This window comes from Hyperolius riggenbachi, chromosome 3 (assembly GCF_040937935.1).
Source record: "Hyperolius riggenbachi isolate aHypRig1 chromosome 3, aHypRig1.pri, whole genome shotgun sequence".
NCBI lineage: Eukaryota > Metazoa > Chordata > Amphibia > Anura > Hyperoliidae > Hyperolius > Hyperolius riggenbachi.
In genome coordinates this window covers 142,292,785-142,309,999 of record NC_090648.1, presented here as the reverse complement: position 1 = coordinate 142,309,999, position 17,215 = coordinate 142,292,785, and the positions used below count along the sequence as shown (strand labels likewise).

At 45.4% G+C, this 17,215-nt stretch overlaps 1 protein-coding gene across 1 annotated transcript in view; it reads left to right on the top strand.

Moving 5' to 3' along the window:
* MEGF11 (multiple EGF like domains 11) overlaps window positions 1-17,215 on the top strand; it is a 714,010-nt gene that overhangs the window by 158,687 nt on the left and 538,108 nt on the right. Inside the window, exon 3 of the mRNA XM_068273562.1 lies at window positions 11,956-12,057. Within this exon, the coding sequence (XP_068129663.1) occupies window positions 11,956-12,057 (102 nt within the window). The remainder of the gene's footprint in view (window positions 1-11,955; window positions 12,058-17,215) is intronic.

The window sequence follows — 17,215 nt, the reverse complement described above, 5'->3', positions numbered from 1 at the left end:
CCTTGCCCTGCCGTAAAGTCTTGAGCTTCCGCTCAGAGGTAGAGGCAATGCCCGGATCGTCATAAATTATAGCCATAGCTTTAAAAAATGCCTCCACCGAGGCTAAAGCCTCATTCCCGGGCTGGAGATTATATGCCCAGGTCTGAGAATCTCCTGACAATAGAGTCTTAATAAACGTAATTCTTTGTGCTACGGTTCCTGAAGAATTAGGTCTCAACACAAAGTACGATAACACTCGATTCCTAAAGTTATGAAAGTCAGATCTGTGGCCAGAAAACCTTTCGGGCACAGGCATACGTAAGTCTGTCCCTGGAGCAGATCGCACTGTATCCACAGCCGTCTGTTGGACTTGCGCAGACCCAGACAAGGCATTGATCTGGGTCTGATGATTGTCCAGCACTTGGATGAAATTCTTCACCGAGGTGGTGAGTGCATTCAGACAGCTGTTGAGTGCGTCCATTTGGGTTTATTCTGCCGTTCTGTAACGATTGGTGTCAGCACGCAGAGAGAATCTGATTATTGGTGATCTGCAGTATCACCAAGAATGCAGATATATACCTGATTATGGATGATCTGCAGAATCACCAATAATACAGATATAGTACTAACCTCTGGACACCTGTATGTAATCCTGAACCTATGTGCACTAATAGACTCAGCCACACTAGATGCACGCTGCTGCGTGCAACCCGCCGCGCTGAACGCGGAACCAGCCGCCTTGCTGTCCATACATGCAGCGGCTTTTCCGCGTTCTTTCAGATTATCAGACGCACGCTTCCACGTGCAAACTGCCGTGCCGGACGCGGAATCAGCCGCCTTGCTATCAGCACACACGGCGGCTTTTCCGCGTTCTCTCACAGTTGTTTGCCAAACTTCCTGTTTTGCCACAAGAACTACAAGATTGCTAAATGCAAACACTCCAAAAATAGAAAATCGCTAGGGACATGCTGGGAATCATTACTGCAACGCTTAGTGATTTTTGAACTAGCCCTAGCACATCATAGACAAAGTTCGCTCTGTAAATCCTTATAGGTTTTTCACTGCTAGCAAAGCACAGCAGTAGATCCCTGCAAAGACACAGTGGTCAACACAAAGTGATTATTCCTATCAAATCAATGGAGCTCACCACACCACAACATCAATATCGAAGCAGGGCATCACATGCTGTACCAGCAGCCTGCACCTAAATTACACACTTGGCCGTCTAATTTTGTCTTCATTCTCTCAGTACAGAATGTTTTGAGGTACGTTTCTTCCCTTTGCTAACTTCAACAGACTTTTAGAGGTGCATATTTGGGGCGGTGGGGTGGGGGGAGTTCTTTTAGATGTTCCAGGGTCGTGGTGGTATTGACCACTAAAGCGAGTACACTGGGTTCGGTGCAGGAATATTACGCAGCACCAAGGGGGTTATGCAGGATTTTGAGAGCAAATAATAATTTGCACAAAGAAAGTTATGGTAGATTCAGGTAGTAGGCTGAATCGTTTTTACCACTGCATGTGATACTTGGCATGGAGGAACTTACAGCATATAGAGCCAGCCAGATAAGTTTTGCATTAGGGGGCTTATACCAAATCTGTGTGTGGGAGTGGAAAGGGATAATACGCATGCTTAAAGGGGAACTTCAGCCTAAACAAACATAATGTCATCAAGTTACATTAGTTATGTTAATTAGAATAGATAAGTAATATAATCTCTTACCCACCCTGTTTTAAAAGAACAGGCAAATGTTTGTGATTCATGGGGGCTGCCATCTTCGTCATGGGGGCAGCCATCTTTTTGTTTGAAAGGAGGTGACAAGGAGCAGGAGACACAGTTCCAACTGTCCTTTGTCCTGATTACCCCTCCCAGCTGCAAACGCTAGGCTTCAAATGTCAAATTCAAAATATAAAAAAAAAAAAAAATTGCACCAAAACAGCAGAACGAGAACAACAAAATCAGAAATCCCATCATGCTTTGCACAGCATCAGGGGAAAAAAGCCCAGGCAGTTTTCTTCTGTGCAGCTAAAAATGAGGCTTGTATAAGAGAAACAAAGTTCTGATGCTGTGAAACTGTTAAAGAAACTCCAGGCCTTTTCAGTGCTGCTGAGTCGATTTTTTGTCCGGAGGTTCACTTTAATTTTTGTTGTTGTTGAGGGGGAGGTTAGCACAAGGGGAATCTTGCTAGGCTTGGGGACTTGTGGTGTAGAGTTGTTGAAGCCGAATGTAACAGGGGACCCACAGCTGCACCTGACAGGACTAAAGATGTGCCGTCTGCGGTAAATTTCACAATGTAAATCAGGGAGAGGAAAGATTTTACAATGGGCAAACACTGACTATATCATTTATACATGAACATTGTAAAAACAATAAGCAAATGTATTCATTTTTTTCAGTATAGTTCCTCTTTATATACTGTATCAAACCTCTTATCTTTTAGGGCCTGTGCCCACTAACACAGTTGTGTCTGCTTCTGTCCGCTTTTCAGCATCTGTAACACTGATGTGTAACTGAAAAGTGGACACAACTGCGTCAGTGGGCTCAGGCCTTAAACCACGTTAGCATCAGCTACATCCTGCGTAACTACAGGCAAGCCACGAGGAGATAGATATACGTCTTGTACCTGAAGCACAGCAGTGTACGATCGAGCATGGTCGATCATTTTTACCATAAAAAAATACTTTTGTTTTCTCAGTTCAGAATCAAATATCACCACCTTAACTTGTGAGGGGAACATAATTTAAAGAGACACTGAAGTGAAAAAAAAATTATGATATTATGATTTGTATGTATAGTATAGCTAAGAAATAAAACATTAAGATCAGATACATCAGTCTAATTGTTTCCAGTACAGGAATAGTTAAGAAACTCCAGTTGTTATCTCTATGCAAAAAAGCCATTAAGCTCTACGACTTTCAAAGTCGTGGAGAGGGCTGTCTTCTGACTTTTATTATCTCAACTGTTAGTAAACACATTTCTTTTTCTCTGGCAGAGGAGAGGTCATTAATTCACAGACTGCTCTGAAAGAATCATTTTGAATGCTGAGTGTTGTGTAATCTGCACATATTATAGAATGATGCAATGTTAGAAAAAATACTATATACCTGAAAATAAAAATATGAGAATATTTTCTTTGCTGCTAATCTTCTAGTAATTATCCGTAGTACACAACCCATTCATTATATCATTTTTTTTTTTTCGCTTCAGTGTCTCTTTAAGCTTTTTGATAAACGGGAGAGATAGACAAATGTAATTTATGTTTTTTTTTATCTACAGTAGATTTATACTTTATTGAAAATTTATAGAAAATAAAACTGTTCTTGGAAAAATAATGCCACCCAATGAAAGTCTAGTTTGGCTTGAAAAATAAAAATATAATTTAGGTGTCATAAGTAGGGATAAAGTTATTGCTGATTAAATAGGGAGATAGCTAAAATGGCAAAAGGCGGAAACAGATCTAGATGTAAAGTGGTTAAACAGGGGTGCTACACCTTTCAACTTTTCCAGCCCCATTGCTCATTCACCAGTGAAACCCCCTTTCGTTATGGCTTATATGAAAATGTAATGTAAATTCTCTGAAGCTTGGAATTTGGCTAATCACATTAGACAGGAGGTGCATTGATTGGCCTAATTCCAAGCTAAACAAACTGTGAATTAAATGTGCATCTATTATTAGCATCTCTTTGGCCACCCCTACTTATTACAGTAGTCTGTGTTATGTCACTTTACTGGGTGAAGCTGAGGAACAAACCTGTTATTCTATTTCTCCTCCTATTCCCGCTCTCTCTTATTCCTTATGTCCTTAGGGTTTTACCTTCAGAAGAATTATGGTACTATAATTCATCCAGATTTTTTTTCAGTGTGAAAATAAGTTACTGTTAGAATTTTTTTCACTGAGAATTTTTTCGTCACTTAGATCTGGATAATTTAGACCTTTTTAAATTACTGTATATACTCACATATAAACCGACCCGCCTATAAGCCGAGGTAACCACGGTTCCACCAGAAACCAGGCAAAAGTGTTTGACTCGCATATAACCCTCTTCCCAGTATAGCCCCCCTCCACAGTAGACAGATGTGCCCCAGTACAAGTCAGCCCCCCTCCTCATAGCCAGATGTGCCTCAAGGATGATACAGCTGTGTTTTAAGATGCCAATAGATGGTGTCATAGATATGAGACACAGCGATTGCCACACAGGAAGAATCCTCAATCATTGCACCGCTGACACGTTGCTTGCACGCTCCGCTCCACAAGCCAGGGGACATAGGTAGTCTTGAGTAGCACACCCTGCACACCATGTTGCAGGGGATGGGGGGCATGGACACAGCAGGGAGGCAGCTGGCAAGAGCAGGATCACTAGTGCATGATCATTACACTCCTCTGCCAGTCACAAAACCTGCTTCACCATCTGTTCTGCTGCACTGACTCACATATAAGCCGAGGGGCATTTTTTTGTACTGAAAAATTAGGCTTGTACGTGAGTATTTAATGTAGCCTCAATTTTTAGTCTTAGTGCAGATGACTATAGTCTAGCTGTTCTAGATTTTTATGTTATATAATATCTCCAAACACTAAATTATGTAGGCATCCAGCAATAACTTAAAGATAAACTCCGACCAAGAATTGAACTTTATCCCAATCAGTAGTTGATACCCCCTTTTACATGAGAAATCTATTCCTTTTCATAAACAGACCATCAGGGGGCGCTGTATGACTGATATTGTGGTGAAGCCCCTGTCACAAGAAACTCTGAGGACCGTGGTACTCCTGGCAGTTTCCTGTCTGTGAACCTTGTTGCATTGTCGGAAATAGCTGTTTCCAACTGCCAAAAAAGCATGCAGCAGCTACATCACCTGCGAACAGTAAAAATGTCACCATGTAATAAATGTCAGAATGTAAATCAGGGATTTAAAAGATTTTTTCCAATAGGCAAACACTTACTAAATCATTTATACATACGGTAATTATTGTAAAAATGAAGCACTTTTTTATTACATTATTTTCACTGGAGTTCCTCTTTAAAAATAAAAACCTCTTTTGTACTGATATATATATGCAAATAGGTACAACATTATCTTCTGCATAATTGTATACCCTCTCCATTCATAACTGTTATCTTTAAGGGACTTAGCGGGACACGTTTTAAATGAACTGTATTTGCAGAGTATATCGCAGGAAGCCTTGCCGCTGAGCGTAGAGCTGTTTGTGCTTTTGAAATTGAATACTGTTTTCCCCTAAATGGTCAGATGACCTTCACTTCTTGGTGTTCTTCGGAACGTCAGATTATACTGTGAATCAAGCGCAGTGCTGAGCCAGAGCGAAGCAAGGGTGATGCTTTGTAACTTTTATTCCAATCACAAATGGAAGGTATTGATTTTGGGAAAGCAGAGGCAGAGTGGCAGGCACCCAATCGAGGAGAAACAAAAATGAAATACCAGAATTGATTGGTTCCAATGACCAGGACGACTTTCTTACTTAGCTGGTAATATCTCACACGGTGAAGGGTCAAAGCTTAGGCTGGTAATAGGGAGGGGCCTTCTCTGCCATCATGAAATATAAAATAACTCGCTTTTCTGAATGTCACCAGGTTCTCCTTGATGCTAAGAGAATGTCAAATATTTCACCACTGTGAGAACAAAACGTTGTGAAACTGAGGATTTCAGGAGATGAGAAGCAGGAAGCTGAAAGCTATTGCCTTGTGTGGGGCAGCATCAAAGTGTGACACCAATACAGCACGCCGGGAACAGGATGGGTGGCGTGTTTGTTGATGAAGGCCTGTTTTATGTTTTCTGTAATAATCCGTAGCTGGTTCCTAGGGGGAATGCAGGATCACACTTGTGACCTTTCTTACATACTGTACTTTACAAGCTCAAAGCCAATATGTAGTCATTACTTTAAACTGGACCTGAACTCTTGGATAGGACAGATGGAAAAAACAGAGAAATGCACCCTGTATGTATTTAGACAGTTTGGCCTGTTTAAAGGCGTTCTGTTGACCTTTTAAAAACAAAAACTGCCACTTACCTGGGGCTTCTATCAGCCCCCTGCAGCTGAAATGTCCCACGCTGTCCTCTTCCGATGCGCCGTTCCTCCCCGCTGGCGCCGGTGTAATAATTCGTCTAACCAGACGAATAGACGTACAGTACAGGAAAACTTCGTACTGCACCTGCCCAGTAAGCTCCTGCTGAGACGCGCGGGAGCGAGCATGTGTGCGGCCCCGGCCACGCAGCCGCACTGTTGTTCGTCTAGTTAGACGAATAATTACACCGGTGCCGGCAGTGGGAAACGGCGCAGCGGAGGAGGATGGTGTGGGACATGACAGCTGCAGGGGGCCAATAGAAGCCCCAGGTAAGTGGCAGTATTTGTTTTTTAAAAGGTCAACAGAACACCTTTAATTCCTCTTCATCTGACTAATCACAGCTCTAATTTGATCAGCTCAATAATCCCCTCGGCAGAGCACCTAATGTGTCAACATAGGATGTTAAATATATGTCTGCTTCCATGAAAGCAGGAAGTAGACACACTGCAGATTTATTGCAGGATTTGTATGACCTGTAACAAGGAAATGTTTTTCTGGAAAGGTTATTATGCTGTTGGTTATCTTTCAGAGCAGAGAGGAAGTTCTGTGTTCAGGTCCGCTTTAAAGACACCTGAAACAAGATAGATACAGTATGTAAAGGGCCTCTTTTTACTTTCAACAAAGTAGAGCTACCAGCTGTTATCTCTTTGTCAGGACGACTGACCCCTCTCTGCACCAACCTTAAGTAGCATAAAATGTCATACTACCTTGGAATAATTGAGATGTAGAGCTATACCCATCCGGTAGAAACATAATAATTAGAAGGGCTCCATAACATTGCCAAAGTAGAGAAAGTTTCTGTAGTACACTCTGCATTGTGAGTCATGGTGACAGAGAAGGCATGTACTGTACATGTTTAGGAGAAAAGTGACGCCGCCCTTCCCGACTCTATTAATGGTACCTTGTTGAGCCACAAAGGTTACAAATGTCATAGGCCAGCCCTGAACATAAACTGTAACCAGGGTTGGATTTATCATAAGGCACTGCAGGCATGTGCCTACAGGCGCCTGATGTTGGAAAAGTGGCCCCCTCCCCTCTTCGAGCCCTTCCCTCCCTCCTTCCCTATGCAGAGAACTGGTGAGCGTGTAACTGAGATGTTACTCGCCTTGCTTTCAGCATTCCGCTGACGAGAACAACTTTGATGAGATCTCCCTTCAGTCAGGGGCACCTCTAGCTACTTAATATTGAGAGGACTTCTGGCTACCCAATACTAAGGGGCACCTGTAGCCAGGGCCGCGCCTGGGCGGGTGCTGCGGGTGCAGTGCACCCAGGCGCCTCTCTCTGAGAGGCGCCGCCCGGCCGCCGCTCCCCTCTCCCACACAGGTGTCAAACTCTGGCCCGCCGGTGTATATTGTAAACTACCCTGCTCGCGGCTCCGCCCCCTCCCATCCGTCCTCTTGCTACTTGCCTTTCACTCTGTTGATTAAGCCTGGTTGTTCTGCCCTATGTACGGAGTGATAGAGGAGCGTGGTTACGCTCTATCACTCATTTGTTCCGCCCCCGACGTCTTCTTGGAAGGGATCGCTGAGTGTGGCAGTTCACTGACCAGGGGTGGTGTAGCACCTGTGATGGCAGACAGTCCCAGAAGCACGTGAAATTAGGCAAGACAAGTCTCTAATCTCTATACTTAATCCATGCTAGTGTCTGGTCTGACCTTTCCTCCTCGGAGTTTATCGTAGCAAGCAGGGAGCAGAGAAGGAATTCCCTTCCCCCACCTTCCAGAAATCGGCATTTCTCAAGTTGAGGAGGAGAGAGCAGATGTGTATCTGCACTGCATGGGGGAGAATCAGTAAGCAGGAGCGAAAGTGAGATGGTGTATCATGTGTATCAGCTAAGCTTCTGCTGCAGAATGTTTGCTTATCAGTGTAGGTGCTGTAAGATGAAGTGTGTGGTGTGAGTGCTGCAAGATGGAAGAAGTGTGTGTGTGTGTGTGTGTGTATGTTTATGTGTGTGTGTATAGGTGTGTGTGTGTGTGTATAGGTGTGTGTGTGTATAGGTGTGTGTGTGTATAGGGGTGTGTGTGTATAGGGGTGTGTGTGTGTGTGTATAGGGGTGTGTGTGTGTGTGTGTGTGTGTGTGTGTATAGGTGTGTGTGTGTGTGTATAGGTGTGTGTGTGTGTGTATAGGTGTGTGTGTGTGTGTGTGTGTGTGTGTATCAGTGTGAGTGCTGCAAGATGGGAGGTGTGTACCCCCCATAACTAAACCTTGACTGTCCTTGCTGCCGTAACCAACCCTTCCTCCCCAGGGGCTACTTTTACTATACCTACCATATCTCCCCCCCCCTTCCCGCCGGTCCTCGCTACCTAAAGGGGGTCCCTGTCACTCACTACCTAAAGGGGGTCCCTGTCACTCACTACCTAAAGGGTCCCTGTCACTCACTACCTAAAGGGGGTCCCTGTCACTCACTACATAAACTGGGGTCCCTGTCTCTCACTGCCTAAACGGGGGTCCCTGTCACTCACTACTTAAACGGGGGTCCCTGTCACTCACTACCTAAATGGGGGACATGGGTGTGATTAGGCAGGACATGGGTGTGGTTATGTGGTTGGGCGCGGTTAATTTAACCACTCCCATAGGCGCCAGAGAAAATCTTGCACCCAGGTGCCAGGCACCCCAGGCTCACCCCTGCCTGTAGCTACCTATGATGGGCAAAGGAAGTAAGGGTGAAGTGACAGTTGGGACAGCCAGCACACTTGCAGTGCAGTTTTGTGGGGGGTTGTAGGTTCGCGGAGGGTGAAGTCTAGGGTGCCAGGGCATCTGTGCCTTTAGGCTCCTGTGATGTAAATCTGGGCCTGACTGTTTAAGATTCTCCCTAGAGTTCTACTGCAAGTCCAATTAAACTCCAAGGATTATTCAAAGTTTTGATCAGCTCATTCAAAGCTAAGCCATTTGCTATTATAGCATAGCTATAGACATCTATAGATGGGGCATCAGAATCAGTGAATCAGAATCAGAATGCCAGTGAGCTGGGACTGTAGCTAGGTCTGTGTGCTGTACTTTGTGTTCACTCCTTGATATACCGGTATGCTCTTTTTTTATTCATGTTTCCTTTATCATGCCGCTAGAGGCAGTATTAATGTTTATGGCTCATATTTATACTCAAATATTCTAAAATTCCAAAAAAGCGCTTTACACCAATAAATGTCCACTGAAGTGACATTTTTAGCTTTTTCTGCAAAGTGACATTTATTTTATACTGCACACAGCTAGTGAATAGTATTTCATGCTGTATTTTGTTATACTGTAGGTAGTACAGAGCTCCGGACAGTGATAAATACATAGCTGAAATGCAGTAGGTGGGAAACGTCCTAATCCGTCCAGCCATTCCTGTGATTCAGAGGGCCAGAGCAGTTAATGATATCGTGGCCAAAAATGGGAGCTCGCTAAATAGCAGGCACATGGGAACTGCGTCTACATATAGCAGGTGTGCCTGCCCGCTATTTGTAGTTGCAGTACCCATAGCGGGCGACCATGGTGCTCGCTATTTATTAGGGGCCCATTTTTTGCTTTATTACTTGTTGGGGATGAGGCAGGTTATTTGTTTGGGGGGGGGGGGGTGTTATTAGATGCCCAGGGGGAGTGTTGTTAGTAGCCGTGGGGGAGTTTATTAATTGCCCGGGGGGAGGGTTCTGTGTGAGAGTAGGGTGAGGTTAGTTCATAGTGAAGTATCTGCAAATATTGCCTATATTTCACTATATCAATAAGGTTGTAGAATATCAGTAAATTTACCAATATTCTACTACCGCATGAATATGATATTCTTTATTCCTTTAGCACTGTGCCTTAATTAGCTCGCAACATTTTCAAATGTATTCCCAGAACTACATAAAGCTTAGAAGCACCTAAACAGCTTTGTGGCCTCCCCTCTTCTCTGCTGTTCAGGATCACAGTTTAGTCAAAGCCACTTCTGCATCCTGCTGCTGACTGGACAATGCAGGTCAGCAGCTAACTATGAGACATTATTATGCTCTGTATTGTAACTCACAGTGCTTGGACTAAAGATGGTCATACATAATTATATTTTTTTCAATAGATTAGATATTAGGTTTGATATAAACATCACATCTATTAAAATGAAGGTATTATTAATCAATATTATGATACAGATCAGACATGCAAGTTCTTTGCACGCTGGATCCCAATGAGAACCCTTGGGATTGTGGAGGATGGTGGGTTGAGGGCAGCAGAAAAGTGTAGTGGACGTTATTCATAGAATCGGCCAGTACAAATTAGCTCCAGTAGTGAGATCAAAGTTACATTTCTGCTGAAATACTGTCTACTGTCTAACAGTGCAGAATGGAACAAGGGGGCAGTACAAAGTGGCAGAAGATCTTTCACCTATGCTTCAACAAATTGCTTACTCATGTGGCTACCTTAACAGTGCTGTGCAATACAGCAAAGCTTTTTCCAGACAATGATGTCACAGAGGCCACCTACAACGGCCCATTGGCATAAAATCGGGTTGGTTGGGTAGTACTCTGTTTGTGCCCATTTATGTTGCAAAAATCATTGTTCCTGCTATTGTCGTTTTTGAGAAGTGATAGGCATGTCTAGTAGAACTCATGGCGAGTAGTCTCTGATTTGCAAGTCATGATCATGTGCTAAAACAAGATTTGATCATATCAGAGTATTGCAAATCTATCAGCTGATCAAACAAATCACATGCTTCTCCGTGAGTTATCCTAGACATTACCATCACTATTTTTAAGTTTTTATAAAGGTCAAAAGTTCATTTAATCAACCTACAACATATACAGCTGGGTGAACTTTTGACCTTTACAAAAATGTTCATATCTCAAAAAGTATGAAAGATAGAATAAGGATTTTTTTCTATCACAAATGCGGCACTACCCAACCATATCATTTTCATGTTGCGCTTTCATAGGGGGCTGGGTGATATTACTGTCTAAAGAAAATATAATTGCTAATATCTTCAAAACAAAAGAAGCACAAATCTTAATTTTTTTTTCATCACAAATGAGCACAAATGTAGCACTAACCAAACATAGCCTGTCCCTAACAGCTTGTGTATGCAGCTGTACAAAGATTATACAGTACTAATGACCTTAGCTCATTTAAAAACAGGCTAGGTCCATCACCGCTGCCAGCGCCCGCCGTGCGCGCACCCGCTCCGTCTGCGCACACACATCCGCCTGGCCAGCCACCCCCTGGCTGTTCCGCTCCCTGTCCAAAGGGTGTCCCTGCGGCACATGCACAGTAGCGCAAACGCAGGGACACACAAACACACACACAGACACGAGACGCAGAGACACAGGGGTTTCATTATATAGGATGTAAAATCATTTTATTTTCTGCTAATGAGAAAGTAATTGCTAAAGATGAGAAAGAAATGCTAATTAGCTTCATCTAGGAGAAGGAAGTTGAAATAACAAATCACTGAGTAGTGGACACAGGCACTGGTTAAATGCTGCATCATCTGTTTGAAACTTTGATTTGCTAATCCCAAATCCTATCTTCTAAGTGGCTCTAATTAACATATTAGGAGAACTATTTCTTTTCTTTTTGCTCCCCACTACGAGCTGTAGGTGAAATACATTTCATTATTTTTATTGAACACATTAGTGGATTAAATAGTGTTTTTATTCTTGCCTGGAGCTCACCTAAAATGTAATAAAATAAGTACTATTACAAAGAAATTGAAGTCTGTATTTAAAGCATTTCCGCGACACTGTGAGGCCATACTGAGATCACAAATAGATTCATAGTAAAATGTGGTGGCAGGTGAACTCACACATATTTTAAATGTAATTAGGACCGCTGTACTTTTTCTGGGCATTTATTCTCTGATGAGGTTATAGCAATCTTTAATGCTGATCTGTACAGAAATCTTTCCAAGTTTCCATAAGCCATTAACCTCTCCTCTCTCCTCTCTTCCAGCTATGCTGTTACAGTGCAAGAATCTTATGCACACCCATTCGATCAGATTTATTACACTCGCTGCACGGACATCCTCAACTGGTTCAAATGTACACGGCACAGGTATGGAGTGTGAGGACTGCCGGGGGCTAAACCATACATAGGGGGTGATTCAGAAACTGGTTTTGGTGCATTTAAACCCTTTTTGATCTCTCTTTAAGCATTTCGCTGACTTCACTTTATCTCCATGTTTATCTTCTGAACTGAAGAGAGAGGTATATGGAGGCTGCCATGTTTATTTCCTTTTAAGCAATACCAGTTGCCTGGCAGCCCTGCTGAACCCCTGCCTCTGATACTTTCAGCCATAGACCCTGAACAAGCATGCAGCAGATCAGGCGTTTCTGAGATTATTGTCAGATCTGACAGATTAGCTACATGCTTGTTTCTGGTGTGATTCAGACACTTCTGCAGCTCCACAGACCAGCAGGGCTGCCAGGCAACTGGTATTGTTTAAAAGGAAATAAACATGGCAGCCTCTATAGTCTTTTAATTTCAGTTACCCTTTAAAACAGAAGGTATTTGTTATAATTCAACTTTAAGTGAACAACTGTGGTTTCCCACAATGCATCCCTATTGAATATGCAAATGATCTCTTTATGCCGCTGAAACAAGGCTTACATCCAGAGCCGCTGGTGTTTAGCAAGCCTATAGCTTATACATTTTACAGAACCACTAGGAAAGTATAAGGGACTAAAGAGACCAAAAAGGCCTCCTGCTAAGCCTGGTTTCAGGGGCATAAAGATGTAATTTTCATATTCAGTAGTAATGCATTGTGGCCACAGTCACTCACTTCTAGCTGAATTATCACAAATAACTTCTGTTTTAAGAAAACAAATTACACTGAGCTATGCTTTTCAGTAGGAAGGCTTTTCAGTCTCTTTTAGTCCCCTATACTTTCCTAGTGGTTTGGGGCCATCCCAAGCAGGGGCGGACTGACAACTCATGGGGCCCCCGGGCAATAGGAGATTATGGGGCCCCCATACCAGTGTTTCCCACCTTTCACGTTATATTTTTACAGACTAAGATATAATATTTGACTGACAACAGTAAATATGTTATATTTTATACTGATAAGAAAAACCGCCAAAAAATGGGTGTGGTCACGCAACAGAATATGGGTGGGGCAAAATATACATGACCTTAGCAGTGGTGTAAAAGGTCTGCCGGGGAAGTTTGAACCCTGCCATAGTGTTTCCCCCCAAAATACATGTAATCTGACAGCATTTCACCAAAAATCCATGCAATTTGGCAGAGGTTATTCCAAAATACAGATAATATGGCAGTCGTTCCCCCAAAATAGACGTTATCTGGCAGCAGCGGTTCCCCCAAATACACATAATTTGGCAGCGACTCCCCAAAATATGCATAATCTGGCAGCAGATCACCGAAAATACATGTAGCAGCAGTGGTTCCCCCAAAATACACAGAATCTGGAAGCAGCAGTTCCCCCATTATACACAATCTGGCAGCGGTTCCCCAAAAATACACATAATCTGGCAGCTGTTTCTCAAAATACACTTAATCTGGCAGCAGCAGTTCCCCAAAAATAGTTAATCTGGCAGCAGTTCCCCCAAAATAGGTGCCCCTAGTATAGGTAACCAGGTCAAAAGGTATCCCCAGTGGAAGTAACCAGGTCTAAAGATTTTCCCAGTGCAGGTATCCAGGTCTATAGGTGTCCCCAGTATAAGTAGCCTAGTCTACAGGTGTCTCCAGAATAGATAACCAGGTCTATAGAAGTCCCCATTTAACCACCCTGGCGTTCTGATTAAATCGCCAGGGTGGCTGCGGGAGGGTTTTTTTTAAATAAAAAAAAAACTATTTCATGCAGCCAACTGAAAGTTGGCTGCATGAAAGCCCACTAGAGGGCGCTCCGGAGGCGATCTTCCGATCGCCTCCGGCGCCCAGAATAAACAAGGAAGTCCGCAATGAGCGGCCTTCCTTGTTTCGCTTATATCGTCGCCATAGCGACGAGCGGAGTGACGTCATCGACGTCAGCCGACGTCCTGACGTCAGCCGCCTCCGATCCAGCCCTTAGCGCTGGCCGGAACTTTTTGTTCCGGCTACGCTGGGCTCAGGCGGCTAGGGGGGCCCTCTTTCGCCGCTGCTCGCGGCGAATCGCCGCAGAGCGGCGGCGATCAGGCAGCACACGCGGCTGGCAAAGTGCCGGCTGCGTGTGCTGCTTTTTATTTCGTTAAAATCGGCCCAGCAGGGCCTGAGCGGCAGCCGCTGGCGGTGTTGGACGAGCTGAGCTCGTCCAGACCACTCAGCTGGTTAAGATAGCCAGGTCTATAGATGTCCCCAGTTAAGATAGCCAGGTCTATAGGTGTCCCCAGTATAGGTAGCCAGGTCTACAGGTGTCTCCAGAATAGGTAGCTAGGCCTATAGGTGTCCCCAGTACAGATAGCCAGGTCTATAGGTGTCCCCAGTACAGATAGCCAGGTCTATAGGTGTCTCCTGTATAGATAGCCAGGTCTATAGGTGTCTCCTGCATAGATAGCCAGGTCTTTAGGTGTCCCCAGTATATGTAGCCAGGTGTATAGGTGTCCCCAGTATAGCCAGGTCTATATGTGCCCCCAGTATATACAGCTAGGTCTATAAGTGCCCCCAGTATATGTAGTCAGGTGTATAAGTGCCCCCAGTATATGCAGCCAGGTGTATAGGTCTCCCCAGTATATGCATCCAGGTGTATAGGTGTCCACAGTATAGACAGGTCTATAGGTGCCCCCAGTATATGTAGCTAGGTCTATAAGTGCCCCCAGTATATGTAGTGAGGCGTTTAAGTGCCCCCAGTATATGCAGCCAGGTGTATAGGTCTCCCCAGTATATGCAGCCAGGTGTATAGGTCTCCCCAGTATAGCCAGGTCTATAGGTGCCCCCAGTATATGCAGCCAGGCTTGTAGGTGTCTCCAGGAGGGGAGACAGCCAGTGAAGGAGGGCGATGGGCATAGCAGGGGAGAAGGGGGGGAAGTTGCCCCCCCTTCCCTCACCTTGGGGCCCCCCTTCCTGGCTCTCCCCTCCAGAATCGGTAAAGTGTCGGCGCAGCGGATAGTGGCTGACAGCGGGCGGAGACTTACCGCTGTTCAGCCACCGGAGGGAGCGTTGATCTGTGTGCTGCTAGTCTGGGCTTGAGAAGCCCAGACTAGCGGCACACAGATCAACGCTCCCTCCAGTGGCTGAACAGTGGTAAGTCTCCGCCCGCTGTCAGCCGCTGCACAGACACTTTACTGATTCTGGAGGGGAGAGCCAGGAAGGGGGGCCCCAAGGTGAGAGAAGGGGGGGGGGAACTTCCCTCCCCCCTTCGCCGCTGCTATGCAAATCGCCCTCCTTCACTGGCTGTCTTCCCTCGTGCTCAGGGCTCTCTGGCAGGCGGCAGGCCCCCCCCTGACCATGGGCCCTCGGTCCGTGCCCGAGTGCCCTAATGGTCAGTCCACCCCTGATCCCAAGCTGCTTGGGTATTCTGTTTTCACTTTATATCCAAATTCAAAAACACCTAACCTCCATAAGCAAAGTTTTACATTAATTTAGTGTTTAGTTATGCATATAAATGAGAACATTTTTGCCCATGGTGGTTCAAGCAACTTAGTTGCCTGCTATGTGTGGACTAGCTAAAGACCTGCACACAGCAAGCCTTCACTGACAACACACAGATGAGCTGTGCTTTTGTTATGCTAAATAGTCTTTCTGCAGGTAGGACCTGTTGTGCTTTCAAACCCACCCCCTGGAGATTGGTAATGGTTTTAAGAGACTATGGTGCTATCCCATTGCCCCAAAAGCGGTAAAACAAAATAAAAAACACTACCACTCCAGTTTATTGGCCCATACACACAGGCTACAACTGTCGCCGCAACCACGTGGCACGTGCGTGTTGCGGCGACAGGTCGCCTGTGTGTATGACGCACGCGCCCCGAACCGTCGCTACTCAGAGCTGTCGCCGGGCGATTGACTTGGTCAATCGCCTGCAACAACTGTCGCCGCAACTTTGACACAACTGTCGCTAGTCCGCCGTGTGTATGCGGACTAGCGGCAGCAACTCCATACACAATGTTTGGAGCTTCCGGCGGACGGCGGGGGGGAGGAGCCTTCGGCGACAGCTTCCGCCGCATCTCTGTCCCTCTGTGCACCGTGTGTACGGCTGTTGCACAGAGGGACCTTGCGATGAGCTGTCGCTGCTTTTTTTTTTCCCCGCGACTGGTAACATTTGTGCCTCGTGAGTACGAGGCTTAAGTGTACTGGGGCCTTCCAGGACCACTTACACATTTGCTCGAAGAGTGTAAAAGCAGAATCTATTAAAACTGCTACAAGACTTTGAGGGTCTTTTCCAAACCCCCATTCTTCTCCAACCAATCTGATTGCAGTCTTTCCAAGCTAATGGTAAGCTTGTCTCCATGCTGACTGCAGTCTGGCCCCTGACTTGCTTACAGTCTCTTCAGCATGTTCGAAGAGCCCCTAGGAGAGATCACCTCTGTGCAACGAACTCCCTGCTGCCAGTTCTGCCTCTGTTTATGAACTTGGGCAAACTTCTGCAATAGCCTGATGTGGCTCTAAGGGACTCATGAATTTCCTGACAGTCATGTTAGCCACCTCACTCTGCCACAGGGCCCCGTAAAGTCTATTAACCTACCTGGGGGTCTATTAAAACCGCCAGGGGGCAGCGCAGCACTTTACATTTTTTTTTTAATCATGTAGCTAGCCTAGCGCTAGCTACATGATAGCCGCTGTGCAGCGGCATCCCCCCACCCCCCCCCCACCCCCCGATCGCCTCCGGTGATCAGCGCAGACAGGAAATCTCGTTCAGAATGGGATTTCCGGGTTTGGCTTCCCCGTCGCCATGGTGACGATTGTCACGGACGTCATCGGGAGTCCCGATCCACCTCTCTGCGCTGACAGGCCAGGCTGCGCAAGGGGTCGGGGGGGGCGGCACGGCGGGTAGTGGCGAATCGGCTCGGAGAGGCGGCGATCGGGAAGTACACGCAGCTAGCAAAGTGCTAGCTGTATGTACAAAAGAAATTGTGCAAATCGGCCCAGCAGGGCCTGAGAAACCCTCCTGCGCGGCATAGACCGACCTGAGGTCGGGCTTACCGCCAGGGAGGTTAATGGAGACAAAGTTGACTGCAGAAAGTTAGCTTGAAGGAAACTGACCTCCTCCAGATACTCTTCAAGTAAGCTGGCAAGGCTGGGAAAGTTAGAAAAGGGGCCAGACTGCATTCAAGACAGAGAAAAG